General features: G+C 52.4%; 1 protein-coding gene and 2 non-coding genes across 3 annotated transcripts; all 3 read left to right on the forward strand.

The window, feature by feature from the left end:
* Positions 1-6,876: 6,876 nt before the first annotated feature.
* Positions 6,877-11,997, forward strand: NMB (neuromedin B). The gene is made up of 3 exons (XM_087738221.1): positions 6,877-7,552; positions 8,059-8,261; positions 11,720-11,997. Exons 1-3 carry the CDS (start codon positions 7,417-7,419, stop codon positions 11,765-11,767), a joined length of 387 nt encoding a protein of 128 aa, XP_087594347.1. The 5' UTR covers positions 6,877-7,416; the 3' UTR covers positions 11,768-11,997.
* A 6,979-nt stretch (positions 11,998-18,976) lies between these two features.
* Positions 18,977-19,048, forward strand: TRNAM-CAU (transfer RNA methionine (anticodon CAU)). Its single transcript has one exon. It is a non-coding gene; the product is annotated as a tRNA-Met (tRNA).
* Positions 19,049-20,301: 1,253 nt separating this feature from the next.
* Positions 20,302-20,373, forward strand: TRNAG-UCC (transfer RNA glycine (anticodon UCC)). The gene has a single exon. It is a non-coding gene; the product is annotated as a tRNA-Gly (tRNA).
* The last annotated feature ends 473 nt before the right edge of the window (positions 20,374-20,846 follow it).

Below are 20,846 nucleotides of genomic sequence, written 5' to 3' on the forward strand. Positions count from 1 at the left end.
ATTATTAGCTCAGCGTTAGCAAGGGCCTCCTAGCTGTGCAGTTTTTAGATACGTTTATTTTGCATAGTTATGGAAAGGTCTCCTTTCTTTCCCTGGTGAAATTTTGCTTCGTTTTTAGGTACATTTGGAGGATTTGCTAGTAGTGCCTGTTTCACAGGTCTGTTACTACTCATATTAGCCCAACACAGACAAGAGTTTCTCTTTGATAAGGAACAGGGCACCCCAGATGTCCTGTGCTGCCATCAGCTCCTGGACACCAGCAGTGGAAGAACCTGCAGAAGAGACCACTGACCAAGAGAACAGCAACGAACCTGCAGGCGTGGGTGGAGCTGCCCACGAGCTCTGAAGGGACGCAAACCTGAAAGCGTTGAGATATTTGCTGTGGTGAGCACCTGTTCTGTCAAACCCACCATGGCACCCAGGGACAGAACGGTGGCTGAGGTGGAGATGCAGGGATCTGTAGGCTATAAACCAGATCTGTGGACTGGAAAGGGGCAGGGCTGCTTTAAAGAGTAGACTTGGAGCTTGTTGAAGGAGTTAGGAGGTGTATGGGCAAGGCTGGGATCATCCACCTGAATTTCCCAAAGGCATTTGGCAGGGTCCCTCAGCAAAGGCTCTAAAAAAAGGAATCAGCCCTGGAATAGGAGGTGAGGTCATACAGGGAGAAATCATTTGCTAAAAGGTAAGGAACAAAAGGTAGGAGGCAACAATCTCTGTAGCAGAAAACACCAGGAACCTGTGCAGGGACTGCATTCAGCATATTCAAAAATTATCTGCAAAAGCAGGCAAATACTGAAGTTTGCTGCTGATGCAAAGGGTTGTGTGGATGAAGGCCAACTGTGGAAAGAGACTGGGCAATAAAAAAGATGAAATTCAAATGTACATAAATATAAAATGGTGCACAGGGGGAAAAAACAATTTAAACTCTATTTATAAAACAACAGGTTCCAAGTTAAATGTTACCATCTGGAACGTTGGGGTTGTAACAGATTGTGCTATGAAAATGTCAGTTCAGTGGTCAGTAGCCATCGAGAAAATAAATTGTGTGCAAGAATTGCTAGGAGAAAACAGAGTGTAAAACAGACCATAACCGTTTCCTCCAACTGGAGTCATTGAGGGAAACCAATTGTGCAAGCTAAGCATCCCTGGAGCTTTGAGGCTGCTTTGGGTGAGAAGGGACCATTCCTGGTGGGTGTGGATCTGTGCAGGGCTGTGGAGAGGTGGCTGCAGGCTGCTCTCACCCAGCCCCAGAGGGTTAATCCCACTGGAGAGGGGGCGGTTAGCTCTGTGCATGCTCTGCCTCGAGGATGTAACCATCTATCAGAAGCCCAGCATTTGCTGAGTCACCTCTGTCCTTCCCTGGCTCCATTGCAAGGCCCTTGCAGGAAGCTGGTACCCAACAGGTCGATCTCCTGCACCACCTGCGGAAGCTGGTGAGGTGACCTTTGCCAGCAAAATAAATTTCTAAAATAGAATTTGTAATGCCTTTTTTGATATATAAGCTGAGAAGATTCCTTTGGTGGCTGGTAACAATTGGGAAAATGAACCTCTGCTGAGCTGGAGAGAACAAGCAATGGAAGAGCACTGCAGTGACAATTCCTGCCCTGAATGCTGGAGGTCTCAGCAGGCTCCAGACCAAAGCTGTCACATCAGAAGGCTCCAGCCTCCTCTGCTACCGAGTCCTGGCTCCCCCATTGCTTGGCAGATGGGTGTGCAGGTGCTGGGGGGCCCAGCTCTGCACGCCAAAGTTGGAGGGAGGCAGAAAATCTGTCCCAAACTCTGCCAGGCTGGTGACTGGGGATTGGAGTTCAGGTTTTGGTGTCTCTTCCAGGCAGATCCCAGGTCCAATTATTTTTCCCAAATTAAGAACAAAATCACCTCTTTGCGAAGAAGATACAGACTAAAAAATCCAGAGAAAACCTGGTCTCCATTTGTAAGCAAGGCCGCTTCTGTTGCAGCCACCTCTCAGGCTGCATTTTTTCAGGCTCAGGGTGACAAGGGAGGTGGAAGCCCTCTTGCCTTCAGGAATGGAGGAGTTTGGCCACAGTGTGATCAGCCTGCTCCGGCCCCATACAGCCGAGCTGCAGTCCTTATTCCCAGGTGCAGTAAAACACTCTATGGATGGGCTCCACTTGTCAAGCATCCATGCCATGTTCATCGGAAAACTCACTTGGCTGTAATCACGCCACTGAAGAGGGTGAGCTGTGCTGAGCCTCCTGCCCAGGATCTATCTGTTCATGTCTGGGGCTAGTTTTCAACAAGACTGCTGCAGAGGATGAGATTGGTGTTCTCAAAGCCCTGCCTGGATTACAGCTGTGCAGTTTCCTTTAGCACCGACACTACTGGTCAGCGAGCAGTGAGCTCAGGTCCCTTTCATGAGTTGTTTTCCATAACAACCCTACTGGCTGCTCTGAATCATGCTCCCACTTCCAGCCTCCACCAAGTCCCTGAGCAGCTATTCTATTGCTCTTCCCAGGCTTGAAATCAGGGTTATGGGCTCACATCTCCCACACGTGCCCAATCTGGCCAAGCCTCGGTACTCAGCAATTAATCCAGGGTCCCCTCATTTTCCAAGCATTTGTTTACACTGCAACAGGGCAGGAACTCCCTGATTTCCTTTTCCCAGCCTTTCCCAGTCCTGCCTTGCAGTCCCTCGTGGGTACCACTGGGATCAGAAATACCTGTTCCTCCTCTCCCACCCTGAGCGAGGTAACACCTGCAGCCACCAGCTGAAGAGGAAAGATGTATATCAGTTCAGTTGTGTATCTAGTTAAAATCAGATCAGCACAAAAGCCTTCGCCCTATTTGAAATACTGTGCTCGTTCCCACTGCTCAGTCTCTGTCCCTGGGGCTGCCTGTCCCTCTCAGTTAATCTCCTAGGAGCACTGTGCTGCCCTGAAGGTCACGCTTTTGTAGGTGCTGTAATCGCTCGGGGCTCTTTTCTCTGCCCTCTCTGTAATTGGTATCATTTTATCCCTGGCTTCATCCTCCATAATCCTGCAGGTAACCCCTTGTCTTGCTCTTTCCCGCCTCTGGCTGCTGGTGTGCAGGGACGCAGTGGCTATAGCAAGCGCCAGGCCAGGCCCAGTCCTGCTGGGCCACCAGGCAGAGTTTGGACACTGACACAGGCAGAGTTTCCCCCCCCCGCCAGCACACTGCAGCTGCCTGAGTGAAGTCCTGGCATTTCTGGGGGAAAAGCAGTGGAAAAATCACTTCCACATGCAGTGGAACCAGCAGCTCCAAAGCACCCATGGAGGAATGCAGCTCAGCTTCCCAGATAACGCCTCTTTCCCAGTGTGAGGAGAAACCAGACTCATCTGTGCTGGTGCTGAGCAGCACCAGACTCTTCCTTCAAATCCAGCACCCTCTCTGGACACCTTCCTTCAAATCCAGCACACCTCTTATCCTCCTCCTGCCCTGACTACATCCCAAGCCTTCTCCAGACGTCCCAAATTTCCAGCACTTTTGCAACCACAGGTGAATTTAAGACTGTTTTGACAAAAAAGCTTGAGATTATGTCAGTCTGTTCCAAGCTGTGTTTTGTCAGTATGTAGTGACAGTGCAGGACATTGGAAGAGGGACACAGGCTGCAAGAGGAAATAGATAAGGGGTATGTGTGTGTGTGTGCATGCAGCTGGAGCACCAGCTGCAGCAGCAGCAGCCCTGCAAGTACTCCTGCCTTCCCCAGAATGTAGTGGTGCAGATGGGGCAGTGCAGATCAGCCATGCTGTTCCTCCTCTCACACCCTGACTGAGATAATGTGTGCAATCTGCGGTCTCCAACTGAAAAAGAGAAAAGATCTGTGTCAGTTCTGGTTGTGTGTCTAGTTCAAAATCAGATCAGGGTGGGATCATGGGCATCATCCCAGGCAGCCCAATCAAACACTGGTGAAACCTTCCCGCAAGGCTTGTGAGGACTGACAGAGGACATCAGAGCCAAAGTGGTGGTCACAGCCGCCTAGCACCACCAGGACAGAGGGCCTCAGGGCTCCTCTCTGCTGACTTGATGGAGGAGATGAAGTTGCCACGATGTGAGCATGAGGGTCAGGGCTGCGGTGCTGCAAATGCCACATCCATGGTGGGCATCATATTCATGCACCCCACGCAGTGCATCGGGAGAGCCCAAAAGGGCCATTTCCTGAAAAAGCAAGCGGAGACATGGGCCCAGCACTGCCCTGCTCAGCAATACTCCTGCTGAACACAGTCAGGGAAGGTGCGTGGTGAGAAAGCAGAGCCAGGTTCCCTCTTGCAGCCCAGGACCTCCAGCACACGTAGACACAAGGCTAGCAGACACAGCCACCTCCCTGATGGGTGGTGGACCAACTAGAAGGTTACATCTCCTAGTTGGCCATGAGCTTGGCACACCTCCCAGACAGTAAGGGAGCACATGCTGACCGGCCAGCTGGCCGCCCATGGGGACGGACGCACAGTTTGGAAGGATGCATGTCTAAAGCAGGAGTACTTTTTAGTTTTTTTCCTCCCCATAACATTAGAGCTGTGTTTGCAGTTCAGACTCTAACCCCCTGCTGTTGAAAAGGAACATATCACCTCTAGTCCTTTTCTTTTGAACAGTGGTAAATGCTGAGAAGGGCATTGCTAATAAATCCTCCCTTCCAGTTTCCAGGAGAATTGGGTCATCTCAGGCACTTCCTCCCCCACCAGCTAGCACCTCCTTGCAAAGTCATAGAGCTGCATACTTGGCAGAAGCTGTCAGGGCCCTGAGGACACTAACAGGCCGTAATGGGTCTCACGTGGGGCCTCCACCCTCCACCCCCACGGGCCCAGGAACCCATTTAAACTCAGCCCTGGGCCTTTAGTTGTTTCTTGATCTACGCTGTAGGAGCAGTGGTGTCTAGCTGAGCAGTGCCTGGCTACAGACTGACTTCTTGACCTGTTCTCGGACCTACCTCGCCACTATGGACGTGTCCAGAATGTGCCTGATCCTGGTTACCCTCGCCAGACCTCATCCTGACCTGCATCTTGTGCTGGGAGCTGCCTCATCACCATGAATGTGCCTGATGATCGGGACTCTCTCTCAACCTAGTGACCATCTCTGAGTCTGTGCTGCTTGCCTCTCAGGTACTGTGGTTGGTGAGAGAGCTGCATTGCTGGCCACCTGATCCTGGTTGGCCCCTGACCCTTCAGATCTTCTGCTTCCTGACAGCAGTCTGTGTATATGACAGAAAATGGAGATAACTCAAAGCCCAGCATGCTGGGTGAGATTTCTGGACACTCTTACTCATCTTTTCTTTACCATTTCAGGCACACAGGTTTGTCCTGTAGCTGTACAACCCCTGAGAGCACCCCTGTATAAATGTGGGACCTGGGGAAGCCTGTAAGCCCCTGTGGCCTGCAGGCAGGTGACAAGAAGAAACAGAGCACAACCTGTGTCTCAGGGCCCTCTGATCAAATGTTTCCAGTTTTACATGGTGTCCTGGTTTCAGCTGGGATAGTGTTAATTTTCTTCTTAGTAGCTGGTATAGTGCTGTGTTTTGTATTTAGGGTGAGAATAATGTTGACAACACACTGATGTTTTGGTCATTGCTGAGTAGTGTTTATACTAGTCAAGGACTTTTCAGCTTTCCATGCTCTGCCAGGTGCACAAGAAGCTGGGAGGAAGCACAGCTGACCCAGACTGGCCAAAGGGCTATTCCACACCATATGACATCATGATCAGCAATAAAAAGCTGGGGGCAGAACGAAGGTAGGGACATTCAGAGTGGCAGCATTTGTCTTCCCAAGTAACCATTACATATGATGGAGCCCTGCTTTCCTGGAGATGGCTGAACACCTGCCTGCTGATGGGAAGTAGTGAATGAATTCCTTGCTTTGCTTGTCTGCATGGCTTTTGCTTTACCTATTAAACTGTCTTTATCTCAACCCATGAGGTTTCTCACTTTTACTCTTCTGATTCTCTCCCCCATCCTGTTGGGGGAGAGTGAGAGGTTGTGTGGCACTTAGTTGCGGGCTGGGGTTAAACCATGACACATGGCCTTCACTTTACTTGAGCCATAGGCATAAACAGTCCATGTCCCAGGCTCTCATTATCTCTGTCTATGGCATGGCTGGGCACAGCTCCATCCATGCTGTTGCTGGGCATGCATAGCTCCCATTAATGGAAATGGAGGAATTGATGTTCATTCACTGGGAATGTGATGATCAGTGGCAGGTCTGGGTGTAGTAATCAGGAAATAGTGGTCTGAAAGATCCTGAAGGGAGTGGAAAAGGTGAGTAGTGATATACAGGCTCTGGACTTCACCCTATTCAGGGATCCCATGGGAGGCAGCTCTGAAGGGTGAAGATGCTCAGCAGAGCTGGCAGGTCTTTAAGGACAGGATCTTCCAAGTCCATCCCAATAATCAGGTACACAAGTAGATGTACTGGGAGATGGGTCTGGCTAAACTGGGAATGAAGTTCATGACTGAGGTCCAGTGCAAAAAGACAGTATGAAGGAGGTGGAAGCACAGACAGACCATTAGGAGAAATATGGAAATGTTACCTGGGCTTGTAGGACCAATTTTAGGAAAGACAAAGCTCGGTTTGTTGAGATGTGCTAGGAACATCAGATCTTCTACAACTAAAGTAGTACTACTTTATGTTCCTTGCATATCTCAACAAACTCCTTCAGTTGTAGAAAGCTGAAGAAGGAAAGTATTCACAAAGGCACCATTGCTGACCTGGGCAAATGGTAGTGGACACAGACAAAGCTGAGGTACTCTATGCCTCAGTCTTGACCAACAAGGTCTCCCAGGCTGTGTACCTGGAGGCAGGGTTCAGAGAGAATAACAAACAGTGGATTGGGTGTCAGTCAGGGTGATTATTACTTGGAGAGCCTGACCCATAAACATCTGTGAGCCCAGAGAGGCTTTGTGCAAGGGTGCTGAGAGGCCGCCATGGGTGCTGGCTGATGTCCTTGCAAGGCCACTTGTAAAATCGTGGAGCAAGTCCTGCTGGAGCATGTTCCTGGGCAGAAGGAGAAGCGGGAGGTAATGGGGCACAGGCAGCCTGGGCTGAGCACGGGTAAACCCACCCTGATCACCTCCTGTGATGGGACCATGGGATTTGTGGGCAAGGGCAGAGCAGTGATGCTGCTCACCTCAGCGGTAGATCTGGCACCGTTTCCCACCACATCCAGGTGGTGGGGTGACATGGTGCAGGATGGGGGGCACCAGCAGAGGGGTGAGGAGCCTGTGGGGCTCCCAGGGTTGTGGCTAACGGGTCGCGCCCCACCTGGACGTGGGCAGCAAGCGGGGGTTTGTCCGAACCCTGACAGAGGGCCGCGGGCAGCGGGACGGGCTGAGGGGCCTCTGAGGGAAGGCGGGAAGCCCGGGGGCGGGGGGGGCGGTGCCTGCCTAGGCCACGCCCCCCAGCGGTCTATAAGGCGGGGCGGTGGCGGCGGCCGGGAGCGGGTCCCGCGATGGCGGCGCTTCGCTGCCTCCTGCTGCTGCTGTGCGGCGCTGCGCTGGGGCCCGCCGTCCACCTCGACTTCGCCGAGCACCGCAGCCAGGCGGCCAAGATCAAGGTCAACCCCCGCGGCAACCTCTGGGCTACAGGTACCGGGGTGGGGGTGTGTGTGGGGGGAGACGACGGGGACACGGACAGGCGTGTCGTGGAGCAGCTGTGGGACGCAGGCTGCCCAGCTCAGCCCTGAGCCTCTGCCTCCCCCTGCCCCGTGCCTGCCTGTGGGGAGCCCTCTGCTCCCCTTGGCACCCCATGGAGCAGACCAGGATGCTGGGAGGGTTGCGGCCCCCACAGGGCCCGTGGTGGGCACGAGAACCAAGGAGAACTCCTGGTGACAGGTCCAGCACCTCTTTAACCCCAGAAATCCCATCAGCAGGAGGGAAATTTCCCGAAGTCCCGTGTGGAAGGAGGACCTGGGATTTCTGGGTTTCTCCTCACTTTGTTGTACTCACTCATTTAAGCATTAGGTTTGCTCAGTGGTTCTCATTGACTTGTTATCTGCCACCTCACGCGGACACAGCTTTGCCTTGTTCGGCCGGAGCACCTGCCTCTCTCCCTTCAGGCGTTTGTGCAGACACACAAGTGCATTGTATTGCAGGTCACTTCATGGGGAAGAAGAGTGTCACGGGCTCCCCCCACCTGGAGTCACCGGAGGAGCCTGCAGTGCCAATGGTCTTCGGTCCCTCTCTCAGAGCCTTGCTGGAGGACATGATGGAACTGCTTACCCGTGAGCTCCTGAAAATCCTCTTGCAAGAAAGACTTTTGGATGAGAACCAAGGAAAATATGACCTCACTGACCAGGTGAATATTGACTAAGATGGAGGGAGGTGCTCAGAACAGGGAGGTGATGGAGATGTTAATCTGCAACAGCCAGCCTTGCTGGAGATGGGAGCATCTGCACGGCTGCTAGAGGTGTATTCCCCCCTTCTGCTCCTGTTAACCCTCCTTAAACCACTTCCTAAGACCAGCCATAAAGGGGCAGAGGAGAAGTCTCTTTAGACTTGTGTCTAGCTGGACAGTGGCTAGTAGCCCCAGATGCTTGGGAAGGGCATGAGGATGAGCAAGGGATGCTGTGATGGAGCTGTCATAGTGGTGATTTCCAGCCCAGGGGTTGTTCATAAGCATCTGGGTCTTCCTCGGCCCAATGCAGAAGAGGATGGCTGGCCACTGTGGCTGCTGTGAAGAAATGTCCCCTTTTCCAGCCATTGCAGAGACAGGGAAATCCTTTCTCCCCTCTATTTCTATAGAGAGAGGCCAAGAAGGACACAGCTCCATACATGAAGGGAAGGGAAAGAGGTCCTGCAAAGAGGTCTTGGGCTTCTGATGCCCCCATCTTGGGTATGTGTTGCTGTGGTTGGGATCCCTCATTACCGAGGGGCACGTAGCTTTGTTAGCTTGCCTTGCATAGGGGAGGTGTGCATTAGTTGTACTGCTGGAGAGCGGGTCTCAGGGAGCAGGCAGGAGCTCCGGTAGTCCTGCTGTGCATCAGCAGATCTTCAGCCTCCTTGGTGTGGCTTTTGCCTCAGAGCTCACCCAACTCCTAGTGGAAAACCTGCCCCTGGGAGCAATATGCACACACACACAGATCCTCACGCAGGATGTGGAGACGGAATTGCTCAGTCCCTGTGGCTTGTCTGTTGCCTCGTGTGCTTTCCTGGTGTCTTGCCCTTTCTAGTCACTGCAGAAAGTAACTGAGAGCCTAAAAGGGATGAAATCCTCTTAGGTGGGTCCTATATGTGCTGTCCCACTGAGCTGCTGTACTTGAGGAGCTATCCAGTAACACTGCACACAGGTAAAGCTACTTCTGTTATCCATGGTTAAGTAGTGCTTGTTCCTATTCTTTGCTTTTTTTTGGGAGAGCACAGGTGGAGCAGAGTTGCAGGGATGTGAGCCTGAGTGGCACTGATTTTTCGATTACCTTCTTGACTCACTTTCAGCAGACTAAGGTAAATTGAGGCTTTCCTAGAGAGCTAGTCCCATCAGGATAGAGGGCTTTCCACCATGAAGATACAGCTGGGCATGGCTGAAGACATCAGCCCACCCTACTGCCCTTAAGATGCTGTGTGCCGTGACCACTGCGCTGCTGCAGCTTTTGCTTTTTGGATGCAGCTGAAAGGGAGGAGAGGGCTGTGAAGGTCCTGGACCCTTCTCCATCCTCCCTGGGGAGCCTTTGAGGAGGAGGGTATTTGCTGCATTAACTGCCTGAGATGATGGGAGAGCTGGTGGATGTGTTGCCCTGCCTCATCCACTAAGATGTTTGTGAGTGTGTGGTGTGAGTTTGATAAAAGTGATCCTTGTGGCTCTCCTCTGTGTAGGTAAGTCACACGTTCACTGCTCATGCTGCAGATGTGCTTGGGCAGAGGCTGCCCCGAGTGCTGGTGCTGTGTCTTATGCTGCCAGCTGGGTGCCGGTGCCCTGCCAGCCCTGTCAGTGCTCATTCCCAGTGCTCAAAGGCAGGTCCTGGCCAGGGGTACCACCCACCACTTTGGCGTGTGTGTGCTGGGTGTCAAAGCTCTGCTGCTGGAGGGTGATTTGGCTCATGGTCAAAGCAGATGCTGGCCAGCTGCCTGCCTCTGAGCTGCCTCGATGCCTCTCTGGCCGGAGGTGGGATGCACACGTGTGACATCACAGCTTAGGTTCCTGATACGCGGCTGGCTCCTACCCCTCACCTTCTGCTCCAGAAGCCTCTCCTCTCCTTGGCCAGTGCCCTGGTGTGCCAGCTGTCCTCTTGGTGGCAGTGGGACCTTGCTGGGTGATAGGTCTGGTTCTGTCCTTCACGCACCTCTGAGCACCTTGCTAGACTCAACTCCTGCCTTCCTGCTCCTTTCTTTGCCACCTGTCCCCCAGGACATCCTTGCCTGCTAGCCACTGGTTGATAATACAGGACTTACTTCTCCCTGGTGCCTTTGAGTGCTGTCTGTGTTATACTTTTCTGTGGGACCTTATTTTTTTCTTGCTCTTGTGGGTGACACGGTGCCAATGTGAATTCCTGCCACCCTGACAATTTTCTCCCTCAGTGTGACTGTTGTTGGACACCTGAGGTCAGCACCTAGTCTGTGCTTGAACTGATCTGTGTGCTGTGTTTGCCACCTGCATAACAAACTGTTTAATAGCTCTGCTCCGTGAAACTCTGTCCACCCCCTGCTTAGGATCTGTTGCTTCCATCTCAACTCAGTTTAGAAAAACAAAGATGCTTCTCCCTTCCTTGGGACCCCCTGGTCAGCAAGGCAGGAATTAACATGCTCTCTAAGTGTTGCTCTGCTGCTGCAGCACACATGCTGTGCTTTGGGGCAGGATAAGTATCAAGGGAACGTGACTTTTATTGAAAAACCCAATGGGCTTTTCCTTTTCTGAGGGTGTCACTGATCATTCAAAAATGGGTTCTTCCTTCTTTTGGGGCCCCTCTAAGCATTAAATAAATCCCAGGGCTTAGTCTTTTTGCTTGCTTTCCCTTCACGTGGGTTAGTCCTGCCTGCTGCCATTGGATTTTGTATTAAGATGTTTCCCATCCCTTTGTAAAGCAGGAGCCCATGTGCTGCTCCGTGCTTGTGATGACAGAAGTTGCACAGAGCAGAAGGGGTTTGCAAACAGGGATTTCTGTTTTGTCTTTTTAACCACGTGTGGCAGGCAGGGCTTGGCTCTCAGCACGCTGGGGCTTCACAGTGCTACCCTGTTGCTGTGTGTGACAAGGATTTGCCTGGCAAAGGAGGATCGTCCCCATCCTTTGTCATCTTCTTGGGTGTGTGGCAGTGTTTCTGCAGGAGACAGGCAGGGTGAGACCATCTGTGTGGAGTGAAATGGCTCCAGGGGTGTAGGGAGAGCCCTTCTGTGTGAAGGCAAATGCTGCCCTGCATAGCTCTGGGACGTCTGGGCAGTACACAATCCCACAAAATCTCTCTGTAACTCTTCCCTGCTGTGTTTTGTGACTCTCTTTGCCTTCTCGTATAGTTCTGTGCTGAATCAGGCCCTGAGGCTGCTCTTGTTCCTGAAGCCCAACCCAGTGGCTGCTGTCTCAGTGGGCTGGTGAAGTTTACTTCTGATGTCTCTCAGCTGTGGGCCAGCTGTTAGAGCACAGGATGGGAGGCAGGAGCCTGGCTCTTCCCTTCTCATGTGCTGTCCCAAGCCACCCCTGACCCTGAAAGTGCCATCATGATCCAGCATGGGACATTTTTCTAATCTTCTGCCCCATGGTACCCAGCAGGTGATGGTGGAGGCTGTGTATGGGACCCAGTGTCTCACTATTGTGCCTTTTCTTGTAGGAGACAGGACTTTTAACAAAGGTGCTGGAGAAGTATTTTTCAAACTGAAGCAGCATGGCTGTGGAGGATGAGGTCTGCAGGCTCAGCCATGCATGGCAAACGGAGGAGAGCATCGTCCTTGTAGGTTACTGTAGCAACATCACTTTCATTTATTCTTTCTGTAATATTGTTAATAGTGATTGCTTGTATGAAAAGCAGAGCCTCCCTGTATATTTCCTGTATGTTTTCTGCTTTCTTGATGTCTGAAGTGGCCCTGTGAATAAAACTGGTTCTTTGCACACACTAGCTCAGGCTTTTCTGTGGGAGTGGGCAGGCCCCAGGGCTTGTGCAGGAAGAATGGGGAGTGGGAGCAGCTTGGTGGGGATGGAGGGAAGCTCCTCACTGTCAACAACCAGGAGGGAATTGGATTCAGTCTCTGCAACCTTTGCTTACTGAAGGAGACCCTAACTGCTGCATGACAAAATTACAAGCTTGGATGCGCTGATTACACCACTCACTACTGGAGCATCTTTATAACCCCCTTTGCTGGAGGGATTACCAGCAAACCCTCCTGAAAACAAAAAGCATCTTGCTCATGGCATTGCTGGGATTTCTGTTTCAAGCAGTGTCCCTGCTTTGGGGGACCAAAGGATTTACTACAGGCTCATTAACTTTGTCTGGACCTTCTGCTGTCCCTCATGTGCAGGTGCTAACCATTAGACTCAGCCTGTTTACATGCCTGCTTTGTGATGAATGCTTTGTGCATCTTCACCTTGTGCAGGCAGTTAAGCACTCACATGGGCAGAGGTACAGCCCCAGGGTCCTCCATTGTGCAGGAGAGCTGAAGAAAGGCGCAAACAGGGGCTGCCCAAAATGGGTGATGAAGCACAGCTCCATGAACAGGCTCTGGTTCTGTACCTTCTGGAAGTGCTGCTCATAGACATACCCTATGTCCCCTGGCCACCCCTGGGGATGTCCCCAGGCCGAGCTAAACCTGGCAGCAGATCCCAGAGTGATGCCATAAATGAAACCATAAGCTTTTCCCCCCCGTGCTTCTGATGCTAAATTCGACTTGAACCTTTGAGCTCCTGCAGGGTGGAGAGAGCCCTTCTCCCAAGAGTGACAGGAGCCCAGAGCCATTTCACGCCAAGCCAAGGGACGATCCAGCATCTGAACATGCTGATGACCAGTAGAGAGGAGAAAGCCATGGTAGGAGACCTTCCCACCTTGCTCCCTATCACTTCAAAGATGGCTTGAAGCCCAGATAGTGGTTATGAACCTATTGCTCCTGCAGGAGCTTACTCATGAGCAAGGGAAAGGCAGTGGCAGTCCTAAACCCTTTTCTGGGGAGCTGCGGGAGAGAATGGCTGGTCTCCATCCCAGGGCAGATGTGGGGCATGCAGGCACAGATGACCTGGCCCACTCGCATTATGGCACAGCGCTGCCTTCTGCCCAGCCCCAGGCCTGGAGATGCTTCTTAGGAGATAGTATGGTGCTGCAAACCCACTGCCAATGTCACAGGATGTCCCAAGCCAGGTGAGAGCTGGAGCCACCCATGTAGCAGACAGCTGGGGGCATCACGAGATCCCCAGGTCCTGCTTGGGACAGGCTGATAACTCTGGGAGGTGAAAAAGAGATAGGTACTGCAGAAATGCTGTGTGATGGGGTCATCACTCCTTCTCTGAGCTTAACCTTGGGGTGCAGGCCCTGTTGTGGGCACAACCAGCATTCACACTGCTTAAAATAAAAATAGCCTGCAAGTTATATGCAGTGTTGCCTGTCTGCCCAACTGCTCACCAGACCCCCCTCTTGCCCCCTGTATGCCACTCCTGGGTTTGCTAGCAGCAATTGCCCAGGTGTTGCCAGCTGGGAATGATGTGCTTCAGTAATAGAGACCCAGCATCCCCCACGCAGCAAACACAAAATCCATGCATTGGCCTCCGAAGCCTGCAGATCTTAGACCAATAAAGGAGCATTTGTTTTCCACTTACAGCCTGGCTTTTGAGCCTTCGGAGTTGGTGTTTTCTCAGCTATTCGAACATTGGTTTTGGTGGGTCAAAAACAAACGTCCTACAACTAGTTTGCCCCAAGCATCGCCTTCAAAACCTGATGCTCCCCATCAAATGCCCCAATGCTAGGGCCCTTCATCCTTCAGGAGAGCAGGACCAAGCTAGGAGGGAGTTTTCAAGGAGGCATATGATCGTTCAGATCATGGCCTCAAGTTGCACCAGGGGAGGTTTAGGTTGGATATTAGGAAAAATTTCTTCACTGAAAGGGTAGTCAGGCACTGGAACAGGCTGCTCAGGGAAGTGGTTAAGTCCCCATCCCTGGAGGTATTTCAAAGACATGTAGATGTGGTGCTTAGGGACATGGTTTAGTGGTGGACTTGGCAGTGCTAGGTTAACGGTTGGACTTGGTGATCTTAAAGGTCTTTTCCAACCTAAATGATTCTATGATTCTACAATTCTATGATCATGCCAAGCCTCCCCTGCCTCACTGGAGCAGTTGCACAGCTGCAGCCCCTCAGGAGAGCATCACCTAGCTACCACTTGGAGCCCTCCCAGGTTCTCCAATCTGCCGGTAAACAACCCACCTGTAGCACCACAGCAGCCTCTATTCTCTTCTTGTGTCCTTCATGGTCTCCTACCCACCAGCTTCACTCAAGAGGTGTCCCACTGTCCTTCTGCAGTCACTCATGCCCAGGACTGTAGGAAGCCTGCCTCCAACCTATATTTTTTTGCCCAAGCTTCCTGCTGTGTGCTGGGATGTGGGTGACCCCCAGCTCGCCTTTCATTAGCTGTAGCAAAGCCTTGGCTTAAAACTAATTATAAGCAAGAAAAATAATGACATAGCGTATTGTGTTTGACACTGGAGTGGACCAGATGCCTCTCAGCCAGTGGTGTGATGGACGGACAGCCTAATGGGATTCCTGACCTGATGTCATGTCATGGGACCACCAGCTCACATCCTGCCCAGGCAAGCTCATGGGAGGGTGAGCAGGTTCCTGAACACCACAGCAGAAACCTGCCATGAGATACCTAGGTGAGATTCTCATTGTCCCACCCACCCAGCAAGAACCTGTCCAACTGCCTGTTTGTTTGTCCCCAGTCTCCCCCCATCGCTATCTTGTGGGTCAAGAAAAAGATGGGGAGGTCACTTGGTAATTACTGTCATGGGCAAAACAGACTCGACTTGGGGAATTTAATTTATTGTCAATTAATAGAATATAAATATTTGAGTACCGATTCAGTACTGTACTGGCAACAAAGAAAAAGCCCCAAGCATTTTCACACCTGGGGGAAGCACCTCTCCTCCCCTTTGCCAGGCTTAACATCATTCCCAGCACCTCTCCTCCTCCTTGTTATCACTGCAGTTACACTCAGTCCCCTTGGTGAAGCAACAGGTGATGGCAGGGGGATGTGGTCAGGTTGTAGCCGTTTCCTCTCTGCTGCTCCTTCCTTCTTGCTCTTTTCCTGTGCTCCTGTGGTGGGTTGACCCTGGCTGGATGCCAGGTGCCCACCAAAGCCGTTCCATCACTCCCCTCCTCGGCTGGACAGGGGAGAGAAAATATAACGAAAGGCTCGCAGGTCGAAGTAAGGGCAGAGAGAGATCACTCACCAATTACTGTCACAGACAAAACAGATTTGACTTGGGGGAAATTAGTTTAATTTATTACCAATCAAATCAGAGTAAGGTAATGAGAAAATAAAAACTAACTCTTAAAACACCTCCCCCCCACCCCTCCCTTCTTCCCGGTCTTAGCTTTACTCCTGATTTCTCTACCTCCTCCCCCACAGCAGCGCATGGAGACAGGGAATGGGGGTTGCGGTCAGTTCATCACACGTCTCTGCCGCTCCTTCCTCCTCAGGGGAAGACTTCTCACACTCTTCCCCTGCTCCAGCATGGGATCCCTCTCACGGGAGACAGTCCTCCACAAACTTCTCCAACGTGAGTCCTTCCCACAGGCTACAGTTCTTCATGAACTGCTCCAGCGTGCGTCCCTTCCATGGGGTGCAGTCCTTCAGGAACAGACTGCTCCAGCATGGGTTCCCCCGCAGGGTCACAAGTTCTGCCAGAAAACCTGCTCCAGCCTGGGCTTCTCTTTCCACAAGGTCACAGGTCCTGCCAGAAGCCTGCTCAAGTGTGGGTTCTCCACAAGCTCACAGCCTCCTTTGGGCACATCCATCTGCTCTGGCATGGGGTCCTCCACGGGCTGCAGGTGGATATCTGCTCCACCATTAACATCCATGGGCTGCAGGGGGATGGCCTGCCTCACCATGGTCTTCATCACGGGCTGCAGGGGAATCTCTGCTCTGGCGCCTGGAGCACCTCCTCCCCCTCCTCCTTCACTGACCTTGGTGTCTGCAGAGTTGTTTCTCTCACATATTCTCACTCCTCTCTTCCACCTGTGGTTATGCAGTGGGCTTTTCTTCTTCTTAAATACGTTATCACAGAGGCGCTACTAGCATCGCTGATTGGCTCAGCTTTGCCAGCAGTCTGTATTGGAGCTGGCTGGCATTGGCTCTATCAGACATGGGAGAAGCTTCTGGCATCTTCTCGCAGAAGCCACCCCTGAGGCTTGTCCTGCTATGAAAACTTTGCCATGCAAACCCAATACAGCTGCTCATCTCCAAAGAGAGCCTGCACAACATGGCCCTCATTCATTGCTGACAAAGAAGGGATAACACCTCATGGATCTGAGATCTTGCCTGAGGTCCTGGGGGTATTCTGCCTGACTGTTTAGATTGCCAATATCTCCTTGTCCTGAAGATTAGATGAACATACGTAATGCGTCAGGTGAATCATGGAGCCAGACCCATGGTGCGAATCCCCATAGGACATCACGTACTCAAATCCCCTACTGGCCTCCACCTCCTGAAATGGAACCTTTTGAGCACTCCTATACTGTTAGGTGGTCTCCTGCATGGTGTGTACAGATTCCGAATCACCCAGGCCAGGAATATGGTAAAATTAATAGAACCCGATATGAGTGGGCTTGGTCTATCAAACGTATGTTGTATGGAGACACCGATCCCAACCATCCAGTTGATGAGAATTATGTTGAAGCCCCCTCCCCAGGATACTCCCAGCGAATGAACTGTACCACAACCCTAAATTGCACCACGGGTGCAGGAAACCCCATTGTGACATGGTACATCCCTGAACTCCGAGCCTTTATATGGGATATGTGCACTTCCTTGGGATACCCTTCCCGGGGTTTCCGAAATTTGGACAGTAGGTGCAATGGTACCCAGAAAATGGGAGAAACTGCAGTCAGGTGCAGTATTCCCACAAGCTATGGTCCAGAACACTAAAAGGTGTGGGACAGGGACCTACAGGGTACTTGGGTACCCAGAGACGATGGTTACCAATGTAGTACAATGTGGTACCCTGTCCCATGAGGAAGGTTATGGGGATGTTCAAATGGAAAAATATATTTCCATCTCAATGTGAGGCAATATGCGAGATTACAATGTGGAATAGGAGTTCCTACAACGTGTCCTTCTACAGTGTTCAATTTCTCAGTGCCTCATCAAAACAGAAGGCACCAGGAAGGTAATGAGCCCCAGGTGCGGCCCGAATGGACAGTGCAGGGAGTCCGAGTACCCGATTATTATACCTGGGGCATGACAATGTCTCTGATGTTAGAAAATATATTTACACCATATGTAACCCTTAAAAGACACCAGTTTGTCTTAGAAAACCCGACCTGGGAAGTCCAACAGGTGTCTAAAATGACTTTACAAAACAGATTAGCTTTAGATATGTTAATGTTAAAAGAGCAGGGAGTATGGGGCAGGTTAAATCTCACTGATGGAGAATGCTGTCTAACCATTCAGAATGCAACTACTGCAACAGAAGAAGCACGAAAGAAGATGAGAGAAGAGACTGAAGAGCTTTTCCAGGCAATGCAACTGAAGGACTAGTTTAACGGCTGGAGCCCTGGATCCTGGTTCAGCTCTCTCCTGAAGTCTCTTGGACTCATGGGGTGGGGAAAAAGGCTTGTAAATATTCTTATTATGATGATAATGATATTTCTGGCAGTGATAACAGGCCTTGCAGTAGCTTGGTGTACAATTCTAAGTTCTTGTCCTCTCTTTCTGCCTCTATCCCCTATATTTGAATCACCACCGAAGATGAAGATGTAAAATACGGAACTCAGACCGCACTGCTGTTTGAGCCACAGGGTGGTGTAGAGAACCGCTAGTGCAAAACAACGAGATGTCTCAAACAGCCTTGGTGCTCAACGGCTGCTAAAACCACAACGTAGAGCAGCGGTCGCTAGGACTGCAGGACCGGACAGTACCAGGAGTGGGGCTGAGGGAGGGAGTCCTGCGAAGGTGGGACGGTCTTGCCTCGGCCCCACCCCCCCGCGGTCTATGAGGTGTCTTATTTCTCCCCACACATGGGGCCTGGGGGAGGGACCTGGTATCACTCCTCTTGGTTTGACTGGTTGCCCCTCTGAATTCGACTGGTATCTCTACCACTCCTGGAACCGGGACGAGAGAAGGTTCCAGAGGTCCCGAGACGGAAATCTATAAATAGGGAGTGAATACCCCCGTTGGCAGGTCCAGCGCTGCATCCAGGACTGGTGATTCTCCTCTTCTTTCCTCTTTCTCTCTCTCTCCCCCTCTCGCTTTCACTTCTCCTAAGGTTATTAAGTTGTTAAGGTTGTTAAATTGTGGTGGGGTACTGCACGGCCTACCTCAATTTCCCATAAAGCTGCATAGCTTAGCCGCATAGCCGGGGTAGACATAATCGCGAGAGGGCTGGCGAGCATCCAATATTCGTACTCGATACTTGTTTCTGTAGAAGCTTTCCATTAAAGTTGGTGTTTGCGTACGGACCTTGAGTGTTGGCTCACCTTAATCCACACCGAGGGGATTTGCGAATCTTAGTCACTCGCCCTCTTCCCCCAGGTGGGACGTGACAGGTTGCAGCCCTCATGAGCTCGCTGGAGAGCAGCTCCTCTCCGCCCTGCAAAGCAACAGGGCTGCCCTCTCGCGCCGGTGGTTCCCTTCAGCGCCCGCAGAGCCAGCCCGGGTGGTCAAAGAGAAAGTGCCCCTGCAGGGTTCTGCGCAGGAGGCGTGGGGAGAAGGACAAAGCAAGACCCTTGAGCTACCCACCACAGGCCCCAAGCAGGCAAAGTTTCCAGGGAGACAATTTTCCTGCGCAGGTGAGGTCACAGGTAAGAGGAAGGGAAGGAGGCAGGAGTGCTGGCAGTGCCAGGGAGCATCAGGCAGGGCTGCGGGAGGTCCCGGCCGAGGCGCTGGGGGGAGCAGAGTGGCGCAGCGGAAGCGTGCTGGGCCCATAACCCAGAGGTCGATGGATCGAAACCATCCTCTGCTAATTGCGCTTTTTTTTTTTCCCCCCTGCGCCTGGCAGCTGCTGCCTCTCCCAGCAAGTTTTAACCTGCACTGCTGCAGCCCTCTGGGCACCCATGCCCACAGGCCTCCTGTTCCCTCAGCTCCTTCTCTCTGCCACTGCCGCCTTCTTTCTCCTTTGCCTTCTGAGGAGCCAGCACTCCCAAAGTGCCCCTCAGCAAGGCAGACGGGTGGGTGTGGAGCAGCAGGCGGAGCTCTCCCCAAAAGGCAGTGAGCGGCCCGGAGACACAGGTGTTTCTCCCTTCCCATCAGGCAGCTCAATCCCAACTTCCCAGCCACAAGCACAACCTCCAGGGATCTGCAGGTGGGGAGAAGGACAAGGCTGGTGCTATTTTGGCAAACACCAGTGCGATCAGCTTGACCATCTGGGGGTTTTCTCCATCCTAGTCTCTTTGCTGCCTTGCCCACGCGCAGGTCCAGCCAGGAGCAGGGCCGAGCAGGTATGCCCAATGGGCACCGTATTGGCTACATGTGGCTAGGTGGTGGTAGTGGAGGGGAGAGGGGGTGCTGCAGGGTGGCGGCCTCTCTGAGATAAGGTAAGGGGCACAGCCTGTTCCAGCTCCACAGTAGACCCAACGCACGACACAGCTGAGCCATCAGCAAAGGTTGTGGCCCCTCTGTGAAAACGTGTTCCGGGAGGGGCAGAAAGCACCAGACAGGGACAGGAGGAAGGAACAAAAAGAGTGAGAGAAAGCAGAGGGAAGATGCATGCCACTTGGGCAGCTAAAGGAGTGTGGTGTGAAGGAGTCAAGTTGAGCCCGGGACAGGGGAGAGGAAAGGCGCTGTTTTAGGTTTGTCTTGTTGTTTCTCACTGCGTGAATCTGTCTTGATTGGCAAGAAATTAATTGTCCCCAAACCAAGCCTGATTCACCTGCAACAATTTTTGCTAGGCCTTGTCCCTGTGTTTATCTTGACCCATGAGTTTTCTCATCCTGTTTTCAGGGCTCTGCATCCCCCGAGGGTGGGGAAAGGCGTGAGCAAGTGGGTGGGTGGGTGTTCGTCTGTGCTTAAACCACCACAGGTACATACACACAAACACAGGTACGCTTGCACAGGGCATGCACAGCTGGCACACGCATAAACGCCGATGGGGAGCGGCACCATTACCAGCACGCAGCAGCTCGCGTTTCCCTAGCCAACATCTCACACACAGAGAAGCGTGCGCGCACACCCCCACCCGCACCCCCACACGCACGCTGGATGTGGGCTGCTGGAGGTGCGTTGGTGGTATAGTGGTGAGCATAGCTGCCTTCCAAGCAGTTGACCCGGGTTCGATTCCTGGCCAACGCAGGGAAACTTTTCTTCAGCGGGGCTCCACAGGGCCTTGCCTCTCCTGCGCCAAAAGAGCCCAGCTTCCCTCAGCAAGTGCAGCTGCCGTAGGGTGGTCGAGCCGCTCCCCTTGACTCCCCCTGCAGCCTTGCCTCATGGCCAGGCCTCTGGGCACCTCCTAGCCCAGCAGACACAGGCCGGGCTTTTAGCAAGGCCCGCCTTGGCAAAAGCAGGCTGAGGGGGCTGCTCTGCACCATGCAGAGATTCTCAGGGAGCGTTGAAGCACTGGAGCAGGTGCCCAGAGAACTGTGGGATTCTCCGTGCCGGGGTATCCCACTCAAGTTTCAATGGGGCTCAGGCACTGAGCAGCCTGCTCTAGCTTTGGGGCTAGCCCTGCTTTGAGCAGGCATTTGGACTAGTGACCTGCTGAGATGCCTTGCAGTCTAGCTCCTTCCGTGAAGCTCAACAAGTCCCAGACAGAGCTGTGCCCTCCT

Source organism: Nipponia nippon, unplaced genomic scaffold (assembly GCF_047370975.1).
Source record: "Nipponia nippon isolate SJK-2023a ecotype South Korea unplaced genomic scaffold, ASM4737097v1 scaffold_62, whole genome shotgun sequence".
Taxonomy (NCBI): domain Eukaryota; kingdom Metazoa; phylum Chordata; class Aves; order Pelecaniformes; family Threskiornithidae; genus Nipponia; species Nipponia nippon.